The sequence below is a fragment of the Ornithorhynchus anatinus genome, chromosome 12, assembly GCF_004115215.2.
Source record: "Ornithorhynchus anatinus isolate Pmale09 chromosome 12, mOrnAna1.pri.v4, whole genome shotgun sequence".
Lineage (NCBI taxonomy): Eukaryota > Metazoa > Chordata > Mammalia > Monotremata > Ornithorhynchidae > Ornithorhynchus > Ornithorhynchus anatinus.
Window position 1 is genome coordinate 19,973,411 of NC_041739.1, and position 13,470 is coordinate 19,986,880.

Genomic DNA, 13,470 nt, shown 5'->3' on the forward strand with positions numbered 1-13,470 from the left:
TAGTAACTGAGGCCTGTCGTAAACAAAAGTGGCTAAGGATGAGTCCCCTCCCAGAATCGCTAAAACTTGCTTCATAAGGCAAAATGCCATTTTTAAATTTCTCCATGGGCTCGTAAGACTGAACGGCAGGCTATCACTCTAACCACTGAACACCGCGATTAATTCAGTAAATTGGAAACTGACAAAATAACATTTCTTCAATAGCGAACAAAAAGTACTACTATACTTATTACAGCTCCCTCCCCCTTACCCCTCTCCCCACGTTTTAATTGTTGATGTCTAGACCTACAAAACATGTTAAAGGCAAGTGAAAGGATAAGCAGTAAAATAAATAAGCAGGAGGAAAAGGCTGGGGCAGCAGGGACAAGGGAGAAAGGGGAGTAGAGAATGAAGACTTCAGGCCAAAGAAAGCATGAAAATCTGGCAGGCTTCCACCACATAGTTTCCAAGAGTACATCAACACTCACCCTGCAATGAACAGGAGACACATGAAAATGTCTAGTAGCTGTAAACACTGAATTCACTACAACTTCTCTATCCCTACTAGGGTTGTGAGCATATAGCATTTTAGCTCGGGGCAGGCCCAGTAACCTGGTGGAGAGGAGAAAGAAAAAGAGAGCAAACATATATATGTACATATTCACAAATGATGTACCCAATGTTCAATAAATTTAAAGTGAAAAATTCTACTTGAGAATTATTAAAAAATTTACTCCAAAACATTTTTTCTTCAAAGCAATCAGATTTCTCTTTTAGCATTTAACCCAACTCATGTCACTGTCTCCACTGGATTAGGGGTTAAATGAATCCAACCCATCTAGGTCATAAACCATTTGATTAAATATGCCTGGGACACTAGCTACATCTGACTATTAACATTTCTAACATATGTTGTTCAAACGAAAATAACATTGCTTAAAACCAGAAAACCTTGTTGCTCAGATGAAAGGTTGATCCTCTAAACTTTTATGTCCTTGGTTAAAAGTGTAAAGTCTATTTGCTAGAAACACTATATACTCTTGGAACATTCTTAACATCCAGGGACTGCATTTCTGTGTACTTCTGGCAGGAAAGGGCCTGTTCACTGGCACTGAAAGCCTACATGGCAAAAACAAAAACGTAGAAACCTATGATTTACACTAGCTTCAAATTACTATTCTCATTGCTAATAATTAATCATTTCCAACCTTTGTTGGTGCTCCAAGACACTGCTGAAAGCTGTGGAAGACACACACCCACTTCGCCCTACTGGAAGGATGCTTACACCAAATACTTTCACTCTTCTGCCAGAGAGATTAGACTGGAAACTCACTGTGGGCAGGGAAAAGCCTACCAACTCTGTTATACTGTACTCTCCCAATGCTTAGTACAGTGCTCTGCATACAGTAAGTGCTCAATAAATACAATTGATTGAAGAGCTCTTGAGTCTATTCTGCTAACTTCCCCAAATTTTACATCTGTGGTTTCAATCTCTTTGGTGACAGGGACTCTAATGAGCAGGACTCATCAGCCCAGACCAAAAAAACCAAAAAAAACCCAGCTGTGTTTTAAGTTTGGCAAAACTCTCAGCTGCTTTGCCTCTCTTCCTGGGTTTCTAAGTTTCCATGCGCTTTAACAAAAATCCAATACCATTTGGTTCATTAACCCTATGCTTTGAGAAATGCTGCTATTTCTACATTTTGAGAATCTTTTTTGACTTTTTCTCCTTTGCTCAGCCCAAAAGCATTACTTAACCTGCCCATCCCAGTGCAGGCTAAAAACTTGGAATGTAAGATTCCAGTGAGATCCCGACTTGGTAAAAAAATAATAATAATAATAAAAAAATAAAAAAATGCATTCCCCTATTCTTAGAAACATGAGCACAGGCAGTACTACCTCCTAAGAGCACAAAGCTTTTATGTCCTAGGTTTCTTCAATAAAAAGTTAAATAAACAATAATGCACTTCATGGTTTCAGCTTCCAAGAAATATGAACTAAGATGAGGAGCCTTTAATGCTTACATGTAAAACCTTCACAGCTTTCCAGCAAAATTACAGGAATGGTATGTGGTTTCAAGCAACGCCTTATAGGAGTAGAATATCTTTCAGAGCAACAAATTAGTTAGACAGAGCACAGGAAGCCAGTGCCAATGCAGTCTGACACCCACTATTCTGCATCGTTAGCTCCTGGATGAGCCCGGGCTACAAGACCCCTGCTCCCCTACCAGAGGGAATGTTGGCTAGGGCCTAGTCTTCTTTATCACTTTGCTATTTTTAAAGTGCCAAGACTGTCTTGAATTACCCCCGACTAATAACAACTGGAAGTCACTCTAATTTATGATCTCACCTAAAGGACAAGAGAAGGGCCATATTTCAGATGTAAATCTGAAATTCTTAGAGCTCACCAATTCATTTGTTTCCAATGACAATGAGCAACTTTCAGCAGAGGATCAGTGGCCCTTAGCCCTCACAACACCCCAAGTAGGTACGCTGTTACTCCTTTAAAAGATGGGAAACGTATTCATTCATTCATATTTATTGAGAGCTTATTATGTGCAGACCACTGTACTAAGTGCTTGGGAGAGTACAATATAACAGTAAACACATATTTCCTGCCAACATAGAGCTAGGTTTTGCCCAAGACACCCAAAGGATCATGTGGCAACATGATTAGAAGAGCATTCTTCAACCACTGACCAAACTACAGTACTTCTAAATCATCTCATTTGTTGAAGATAAATATGATTTCTAATATTAAGGATTCTTTATCCAAGTCAAGTTATGAACATTTAAAAGGGCAGAAAATAGCAAAAGGCTGGAAGCTTGTAATCTCAGCAAAATCCACTGAAGATTTCATGTCTTTCCTCTTTTAGGTCCATTTCAGTTGCTCAAATTATTCTTTTTAATTGGCATGACAGCCAAGAAGGGAAAACCAAGGGGCAGTCAGTGCACTGCTCTGCATTCTACACAAAGGGCAGTTTCACTATTGTTCTCTCATCTATATCATTTTCTTCATTTCAAAAAGCTACTAATAAATCTGATTATCATCAGGAGCTAAAAGAGATGCTAGCGGAGTTTTTTAAATCAGCATTCCCGTGTTTTCTGGAATTGAGCAGTACTTTCTCTTCAGGTTGGCTGGATCTAACTTTGATTTACGCTGACAAGTCTTATTCAGAATTCTGAGCTTTCATTATTAAGTCTCAAAGTCTTTCACTCAGCCCTTAGGCCTCACTTTTTTCTCCTATTTTGTGCTCTTACCTGAGGAAATGTGAATGTTGGGTTAAGCTAGACTTGTTTAAAAAAAAAAAAAAAGGAGGAGAGGTAAGAGGAGTGAGGATAATATTTTCTAAGAGTCTGGGAATGCACTGCTCTGGTGGTGGCAGGGAAAGGGATGAGAGTGATGGTGTCTATCCATGCCACAGTCACCTTAACACTCCTTTAAACAGCAATGGATGAGGCCACGCATGGAAAGCAATATGACCTTGGGAAGCCTCCTGCTGATACTTGGCAGAAACTGGTTCAGACCTGCCCTCCTGATAAGAGGTTCTTGTAGCAGTTCTAAGGTTCCTTCCATGAGATTGAGCTGCCTTTCCAAAAGCAATGGCAAACCATCCCTTATCAGAGGCACCACAGCCTCTGCAGATGGCAGAGCAATATCTCTCTTTCACGCACGCCCCAACTCAGCTACCAAGTTTTGGCATTCGTGGCTTAAATTCTCAATACTACATGTAAAGTAATATCTTCAGGTAAAACCAAGTTCATTCCTCACCCCGATTTATTCCAAGCAGTTCCAATATAATAATGCTGAATGGATGCTATTACAACAGTTGCACACTTTAAATAACCAAACATCTCATGAAAACATCGTAAAACGGAGTGACAGGACCAAAAAAAAACACCAAAAAATTTCTATCAATTTCCTTTTTGCAAAAATGCTCCTGCTTAATTGATTCCAGGATCAAAGTCCCTTTATTATTATAGATAGTGTTGGGGTAAATACTTACAATGAATTTGTGTACATGTAACAAAGGATATCCTAATTGCAGTAAACAAGTCATAAAAAGTATTAGTCATTAAAACAGTAATAAAAATGAGATTGAGGTTATTAAAAGTATTTTTAAAGCATCAGAGAGCTACTTACTGCTTTCCAAAATCTAGGACTGAAGGCTGAAAATGTAAGCCCTCCTCACCCGACAGTTTAGTTGAAAAGCTGAAAAACAAGAGAAAAGAATTAATTCTTACTGAAGATAAATCCTTGTCCTTAGACAGTAAGCTCCTAGTTGGACAGGGACTGTGATCTATCCTATACCTATCCCAGCATTTCACAGAGTTCGGAGGACATAGTACATGCACTTAATAAATACCATCATTATTACAAGTGCTTTAAAATTCCCTGTTTTCTATTGGCTTTACCCCCAACAGTGGAACACCATTGCCCAGTGCTCAAGGAGAATGCAGCAAAATCAAAAAAAGACATTTCCATGTGCAGTCAGACCTAAAGCCAGTGTAGCTTTTTTTAAATTTTTTTTTTAGGAATTTGGGATTCAGGCAGACCAGACCCTAACTTCTTCAAGGCCCATGAGAGTGCAGGCAAGAGAAGGGCCACGTCAGTCTGGGTCATTTCAGTGCCCCCAACACCCTTCCGCCCCCAACTAATTATGGATCCACTGACAGTAGCATAACACTGCAAAAATCAGATGCCACTTTGCAAGCCCATTTCCCATACAACAGATTCAGCGCCCTGGCGCCCACACACTCACAGATATCATGGCATTTCGGAAGTCCTGAATCCATCTGTGTTTCTGAATCCACATACAAGGGAGTAGCTTATCATAAAACTTAGCCTAAAATACGATGGGTGTGTTATATTAGTAAATTCTTGAGTAAAGCTTATTACTAGTCATAGTATTATTTGAGAAACCAGGAATTTTTTTTATTTAAAATTTTTTTTAAGTTTTTTTATTTAAATTTTTTATTTTCCTAAATACCAAATATCATAAGAATCAACAAAAGCTGTGATTTTTTTAAACAATAAACTATTATGCATCTTTTTTGAAATTAAAAAATACATCCTAATGGTTTAACAGTAAAGTTCTACTACACAGGTTTTCACAACACGTTTTAGAGAGACATTATTGGGAAATTTGGACCACCGTACAGGGTGCTAGCCATGTTGGAAGAACAGCACCACTAATCAAGGCACACAAACTAGTAAGCCAAGTTTTCCTAAAGCGAGAAAACTGTAAGTCCCACCGTACAGCAGAATTGTGTGCATTCATTATACATATCAACTCCAAAATATGATCATTCCTCCTCCTATTCAGAACTCAACTCTGATCCAGGCTCAGATCACCTCCTTTCTGCATTACTAAAACCATCAATTACCAACCACACTACCAGTACTCCCCTACCACTCCAATTGATTCAAAACACTTTACGTTCTAAAGACTATTTTCCTCCTCTGTTTGACTTTTATTTCCTTCCCTAAAGCTTCTAGCTTGGCTTTCAAGACCTATTACTCAGCACCTATTTACACTCCTTTGGAGAACTCATTTGCTCCCGCGGCTTCAACTACCACTTCTGTGCAGATGATATCCAAATCTACATCTCCAGCCCTAATCTCTCTCCTTCTCTCCAGTCTCACATTTCCTCCTGCTTTCAGGACAACTCCACTTGGATGTCCTCCCGTCACCTCACACCTAACATGTCCAAAACAGAGCTCCTTATCTTCCCACCCAAACCCTGTTCTCTCCCTGACTTTCCCATCACTGAAAACGGCAACGCCATCCTTCCTGTCTCACAAGCCGGTAACTTGGCATTATTCTTGACTCCTCTCCCTCATTCAACCACATATTCAAACCGTCACTAAATCTGCTAGGTCTCACCTTCACAACATTGCCAAAATCTGCCTTCTCCTCGCAATCCAAATTGCTACCACATTAATACAATCACTCATCCTATCCTGTCTGGATTACTGTATCAGCCTCCCTGCTGACCTCCCAGCCTCCGGCCTCTCCCCACTCCAGTCCATACTTTACTCTGCTGCCCGGATCATTTTTCTACAAAAATGGTCAGGACGTGTCATCCCCCTCCTCAAAAAACTCCAGTAGTTGCCCATCCACCTCAATATCAAACAAAAACTCCTCACTATTGGCTTTAAAGCACTCCATCACCTTGCCCCCTCCTAACTCACCTCAGTTCTTTTCTACAAAGCAGCCTACACAATCCGTTCTTCTGGTGCTGTCTCACTGTGACTCGATCTCACCTGTCTCACCACCGACCCCTAGCCCATGCCCCTCCTCCAGTCTGAAACGCCATCCCTCCTCAAATCAGACAATTTACCGCCGCCCCCATTCCCCCCACAACAAAGCTTTACTGAAAGCACATCTCTTCCAAGAGGCCTTCCCAGATTAAGTCCCACTTTTCCTCATCTCCCACTCCCTTCTGTGTCACCCTGACTTGCTCCCTTTGCCTTTGTTCCTCCTGTCTCTCAGCCCCACAGCACTTATGTACCTATCTGTAATTTTATTTATTTTTATTGATGTCTGTCTCCTCCACTCTAGACTGTAAGCTCTTTGTGGGAAGGAATGTCACTGTTTATTGCTGTATTGTGCTTTCACAAGTGCTTAGTACAGTGTTCTGCAAATAGTAAGCACTCAATAAATATGACTGAAGGAATAAATGAATGAATCACCTTCTTTTCTGCTGCTGCTTCTAGTTCCCTTCGTTTCTTTACGAAAATCTACTTTTGGCACTCTCTGTCCCCATATTTCAACTCATGGCCATCTTCCACACTGGCCCAAATACATAAATTGGAGGGGACTCCCACTTCTCTGGTAACCTCAAAGTCACTCTCAAAAGTTTTCAACTCCATATTGGAGAAACCCTCCCAGCAGGTCACAAGACACTCTTCTACATGAATGACAATCCCTCCTGTTTTGAAGACCTTTCATATACCTCATTAGCTGCAGCAGCTGAAGAAAAAATAAACCTTTCCCATTAAAAAAAAATTAGCAGTAACCTATAGGAAGAAAAAATTCGGAGTAGAAGGCAGTGTTTTTGAAAAGTTGAAACCTGGGTCATCTCCCAGTTTTAGAAATCTAAAATGAAATATAACTGATAAGGGCTGTTGGTCTAAAATAAAATGACAATTTATCTTCTAAATGGTTTATTCTGCTATCATTTTAAATCCTCACAAAAATAGGTAGTCAAAATGATAGCAATCTGTTGCAGTTGGAGCCCTCATCCAAGTCTGTATACCAAAAGATTCTCCCAAAGGTTTGGGGATTTTTGTGACTGAATAAAAACCCTACATACTTTTCAGGATTGTGTCTGTGTGTGGTTGTGTGTTTTTTGATTTAAGTCCATTACAAAGATCCAAAGAGAATATACAAAATGCATAGAAGGTTTTGGTTTGTTTATTTTCCTTGTAGTCTAAGATCAGGGGCAAAAAAGGAGAGGGTAATCGCTAGCTGATTCTTATAAAGTCTCAAACAATTACAAGTACCAAATGCTTTCTTCCCAAAATCACTCTTTGCACCAAACATCTGGGCCCTCTTGCCCAAGTGTGCCTGGGGAAGGAAGGAAGCCCAGGCCAGGGTTGTCTAATTTTCTTTCACTTAAAATTTGTAAGCCTTTTTTTTCACCAGACAAAACAGCTATTTGATTTTGTTTTCTCCTCTCAACCCACCAAATGTCTTCACTGACAGGTCAATTCAGACTCAGAATAAATCAATCTAATGGATCTCAGAGCTACCCAAATTTACAAGTAAATTAAATCCATCTCTAGTACTAACCACACCTCTTTTAAATCAGCCCAGTATCTTGATTCTGGAAATAGAATTGAGTATTTTAAATGACTTTATCTTCTCATTTGCTGAATCAGTATAGACTTCATGACTGAGCTTTCCTTGGAGCACAATGCAACCACTAAGAGCATGGGCCTGGGAGTCAGAGGACCCGGGTTCTAATTCCAGTTCCGCCATATGACTTTAAGCACGTCATTTCACTTCTCTGTGCCCTCAGTTACTTCATCTGTAAAATGGCAGTTAAGGCTCTGAGCCCCATGTGGGACAGAGACTGTGTCCAACCTGATTATCTTCTATCTTTCCCAGTGCCAGGCACACAGTAAACTGCTTAACAAATACCAGAAGAAATAAATTACTGAGGAAAAATCTCCCAGCAACAAATCTCTTATCTGCAACCCTATCTAACCAGAGTAAGAATCAGCAGGTTTAGTTCCAGTGAAGCCTATTTTTCTACTTGGGTATCCAACGATAAAGGTGAACAAGTGGTGAACATCCTTCGTGTAAAGCCCCCTTAATCAAACGCATCAATGGCACTCAAGAAATCCAGTTGACTGACTGATCTAAAAGCAATACTGAGAAACCCCTGTCTCGCTTACCTGCTGCACTGTCCAACCTACCCCATCTCTCCCCTAAGAGAAACTGAAAGCCAGCTTTTCCGCTTTATCCAAAAGAAAAGGATCATGGCAAAAATGAAAAAACGGTGCTTAAAGCTGACCAAAATTTCTTCGCTTTCTCCATACTCTGATTCTGTGCTGCTTTCAGATGAAGTGCAAAAAATCCCCAGGCCCCAGTGGCAGCAGAGGAGGTTGTTATGGCTACCAGCTAAGATTTGGATATTAAATGACTTGTGTCAATTTTCCAGAAAGTGGATGAGCTTTTTATATAAATGACTGAAGAAAACGCTGATAATAAGGGAAGTTCAAAGGTGTGCCGGAAAGTTTATAAGTACCTAGCCTACTCCAGGGTGATTTCTGAAGAAAAGACGGCAACCTCAGATGGACACATTTTTCATTTAAGTTGAAAAGCCAGTACGAGAATCAGCAGAACAAGTCTCTACTTCTGCTGCCATATTATGATTCCTTATTCAGCTAATGGTGTGATGTTATGCTTTTAATTACTGTAGTAAGAAAATAAATAATTGTTCAGTGATGCTTGTTACAAAACACTGCATGTGAAGAGCTTTCTAATTATTTTTCCAGAGATTCTGGAACTGATCCCAATTTGTAACGGATAAGTCTACAGGAAAACATACCCCATGATACAGCCACACATGATCTATCCATGGTTTCTAGAAACATATTATGGTTATATCATGGAGCATGCCTGCATTGCTAAATTATCCCTGGGCCTCTTTCCTTCATGCTAAACAATCCCAATTCCTGGAGTCTTTCATCCATAAGACCTATTTTCTTTCCTATTAAAAACTGGGAAGCAGCATGGCCTAATGAAAATATCCCAGGTCTGGGAGTCAGAGGACCTAGGTTCTAGTCCTGTCTCCACCACTGGGGTGTGACTTTGGGCAAGTCACTTCATTTCTCTGTGCCTTAGATCCCTCATCTGCAAACTGGAGATTCAATGCTGTTTCTCTAAGACCGTGAGCCCCAAGTGGAACCTGGTGCTCTTGTGTCTATTCCAGTGCCACACACAGTTAGCGCTTAACGAATAGCATGGTTATTATTATCATTATTAACTGGTCAATCATGCTTGGCCCTTTCCAATTCCACCATATCCTTTAAGAATTTGGTTTTCAAAGTTGAACAGTGTACTCAAATAAGGATATGAGAGTGCAGAGTCCTGCACGAATCATTCCTAATGCTTAAATATCATACTCCTATTGATACATCCTCAAACATCATTCTCTTTTTAAATAATGGATCTACAATGTTGCCTTATTTTCAGCTCCAGGTCTTTTTAGGCTAGGTCTTCCCAACACAAGTTTGTGTTGGATTTTCAATTCATTCTTACATATAATCTCTTCCATATGATTCCACTTAAACTTCATTATCCTCATGTAAGTCTGCTTTTTCCATTTCTCTAGATCACTACATATTTCGTTCCAGTCTTCCAAGGTGTTGACAACCCCACTCAATTTAACATCACCTGCAAATCTGGCATAGTTGATTCCTGTATTTGAGTCATCGATAAAATACAGAAACTTAATCCCTATGAGACGCCACTTGTTATTTTCTCCCAGACTGACACCTAACTATTGATGACTGTCTTTTGGGTGTCCCTTTGAGCCAGCCGGTCAGCCAACTTACACTTTCCATTGTCAATGAGGACTTCATGTGGAATCGAATGAAAATTGCTACTTATGATAAGATAGATTACATCTGTTGTTTCTACATGGTCTGTCACTTTCAATAAGGAAATTACATATGTTTGGCTCAATTTACTACTCACATTGATACCCAGTATCTTTATTTTTTACGTGATCAACTGCAAATTCTCTGATCACTTGTTCTACTATCTGGTACATATAATTACTAGTATCTTTTCTTGGCCCTTTTTACAGATGGGAATAATAGTTGCCTTTCTGTAATTCTCAGGGACTTTTCCTGGCTTCCACAAGTTCTCCAAATAATAGTTAGTGGCTTTTTATTACACCTTATAATGGCTTTAGTTCCCTAGGCTGCAACTGGTTACTCTAATTTACCAGGCTCTTTACTGGTTTCTTCTCTTAGTTTAGTTCTGCTTTCTGCCTCCTATTTCAATTTAAATGGGATTTACCCTGGTTAACGGATTATACTGAATTTATTTAATGACAGAAGTGAAAAATACAGCAGTAAAGACTCTGACTTTTCACCGCATTAACTTTACCCTTCTAAAGGAGTTGGCATTTTTCTTAATATAATCAAATAATTCTTGTTTTGTTTTAACTGGGTGTATCATTAGTTTAACTTACCAATGCCATGTCTTTTTAACCCTTTCTGTATTAGAGTAATTCATTTTCCTTTTTTTTAATTTCCCTTTTGCAATTCTGTAGAATCTTGGATTCATTTAATTTGTCGACAAGCCTACCACCTTTCTCGTTTTACCTCTGCATTAGCAAAATTTGTTCCTGAATTAACAGAACATTCTTTTGGAGGAACAGTCAGTTTTCTGGAATTTCTGTCTCTCATCTTTCCCTTCTACCAGTCTGTTTTGGATTATATTTTTATGCTCTTGTCCTTTCTCCCACCTTAAATACTGAGCCTTGTGCAGACCAGGGGCAGGTCTTAACTGATTCCCTTGTATTCACGTCACTGCTTAGTAAAGTGCTTTGCACACCGCAAGGGCATAATAAATGTTAGTAATAATCACACTGTTTTTCCAAATAGGGCACTAAGATTGCTAAAATGTGTTTTCTTAAGTTCATTTTCTTCTATCTTTATGACTTTTTACCTCCTTCTTATGATCTGAATTTTTTTTTTTAGGATTTCAATAAACATCTTTCCTAACAAACTGCTTGGTGGGTCCACTGAAATCTGGTAATAGAAAAGTCTGAAGGGCCATATTTATGTTATCAACATTAATTTATTATCAACCCTGCTGGGGGGCAGTGAGAAGGCTCTCAGATGCCCTTAGGGAATTTTGAGCTACACAGCTGTCTTCTGCCTGCTCTCTGCTACTCTGGGGGCTGGGATTTTTTCAATCAATGGCATTTATTAAGTGCTTACTGTGTGCACAGCACTGTACTCAGAGCTTGGGAGAGTGCAATATATAAGAGTTGGTAGACATGGTCCCTGCTCAAAAAGAGCTTGCAGTCAAGACAGAGGGAGCTCACAATCCAGAAGGGATTTGTTTCATATTGTTTCCCTTTGCTACCCCAAGGATGATACCATTCTAGGTTTGGACATAAACATGGCTAGAAAATTATATCTTATTGCCTCAACAATGGTGACCAAAATTTGTATGTTTGAGGACTGGCTGCCATACGAGGACTGGAGGTGAGGGTACAGACTGATCCCCCCTAGTGCATTATCCATTCAAGAGCCACATTCAAATGGTGGCATGTTGGCTTCCTCCATCAATCAATCATATTTATTAAGCATTTACTGTGTGCAGAGGACTATACTAAGCACTTGGGAGAGTACAACAATATAATAAACACATTTCCTGTTCACAACGAGCTTACAGTCTAGAAGGGGAGACGGACATTACTAATATAAATAATTAAATTACAGTGATGTGGGGCTGGGATGGTGGTGAAAGGCAGTGAATAAAGGCAGCAAGTCAGGGCGATGCAGATGGGAATGGGAGAAAAGGAAATGAGGGCGAGGTCAGAGAAAACCTCTTGAAGGAGATGTGCCTTCAATAAGGCTTTGAAGGTGGGGTCAGTAACTGTCTGTTGGATATGAAGAGGGAGGGCATTCGGGCCAGAGGTAGGACGTGGGTGAGAGATCGGCCGCAAGATAGATGAGATTGAGGTAGAGTGAATAGGTTGGCATTAGAAGAGCAAAATGTGTTTCCTGATCTGAGCTCTTCTTCACAGTGAATGGGGGTGCTGGGAGGGGGTGGGGGAGCGGCAGTGGTTGTTAGGTTAAGTCTGAGGTAGAGGTAAATGTGGCAGAAAGCTGCCATCACGCTAACATCTTGCAAAGGGAGATGTGGGAGACGGCTGATTCCAAACCTCTGCTGCTAGTGATATTCACCCATCCATATTTCTCCACCACTCGCTCTGTCCAGTTCTTGAGAAGCTTAGTGGAAAGAGCACATGGTTGGGAGTCCGAGGATGTGGGCTCTAATCCCAGCTCCGCCACTTGTCTGTTGTGTTACCTTGGGCAAGTCACTTAACTTCTGTCTGCCTCAGTTACCTCATCTGTAAAATGGGGATTAAGACTGTGAGCCCACATGGAACCCGATTACCCTGCATCTACCCCAGCGCTTACAACAGTGCTTGGCACATAGAGTTTAAATACCATAATTATCATTATTATTCACTGCTGGCCCTCACTTCTGAAGCACATATGACTAGTTTGTTACAATCATTGAGAACTGAACAGGTGCAAGCAGCAATACATATCATCTCACCACTGCACATGTAACATGTAAGAGGTAAATTAACTTTCACTTACCATCATATGAGCAACCACTTCTACCAACATCGCAACACATTCTATCAGGTACACGTGCATGGTTGGAAGAGCACTCCATGCTCTCCAAAACATGCAGTGAAATTACACATGTACTATACAACATAAAATGGTAGTAAAGGATATGATACTTGCCCATGAAGAGTTTACAGTATAATGAAGGAGTAAAGAAAGAGAAATTGAGGAATACGCTGGAAGAGTAAGATAATAGATAAAAATAACAGAGGGGAAAATGAATACAAAGGAACACATGAAAGCTGCGGTAGCTAAAAGAAAAGAAGCAAAATTCACCAGGAAATACTTTCTGGGTGTGATCTTGGGGAAGTCACTTAACTTCTCTGGGCCTCAGTTACCTCATCTGTAAAAAGGGAATTAAGAATGTGAGCCCCATGTGGGACAGGGACTGTGTCCCACCTGATTAACTTGTACCTACCCCAGCATTTAGAACTGTGCTTGGCACATAGTAAGCGCTTAAGTACCACGCCATCTAGCTTTTTAAAAAGAGCACTGAGTGGGGGAGATGTGTCATTTGAGGAAGCAAGGGTAGGATTTAAGGCAGGTGAAAAAGTGTGAGCAATAGGTCACGTAACTTCTCAGTAGTGCCATCAT

At 40.2% G+C, this 13,470-nt stretch overlaps 1 protein-coding gene across 1 annotated transcript in view; it reads right to left on the reverse strand.

Moving 5' to 3' along the window:
• The window catches only part of TMEM131L (transmembrane 131 like), a 146,676-nt gene that overhangs the window by 71,454 nt on the left and 61,752 nt on the right, over positions 1 to 13,470 (reverse strand). Inside the window, exons 4-5 of the mRNA XM_007671809.3 lie at positions 4,120 to 4,188; positions 468 to 591 (exon numbers count right to left, since the gene is read on the reverse strand). Of these exons, the coding sequence (XP_007669999.2) occupies positions 468 to 591; positions 4,120 to 4,188 (193 nt within the window). The remainder of the gene's footprint in view (positions 1 to 467; positions 592 to 4,119; positions 4,189 to 13,470) is intronic.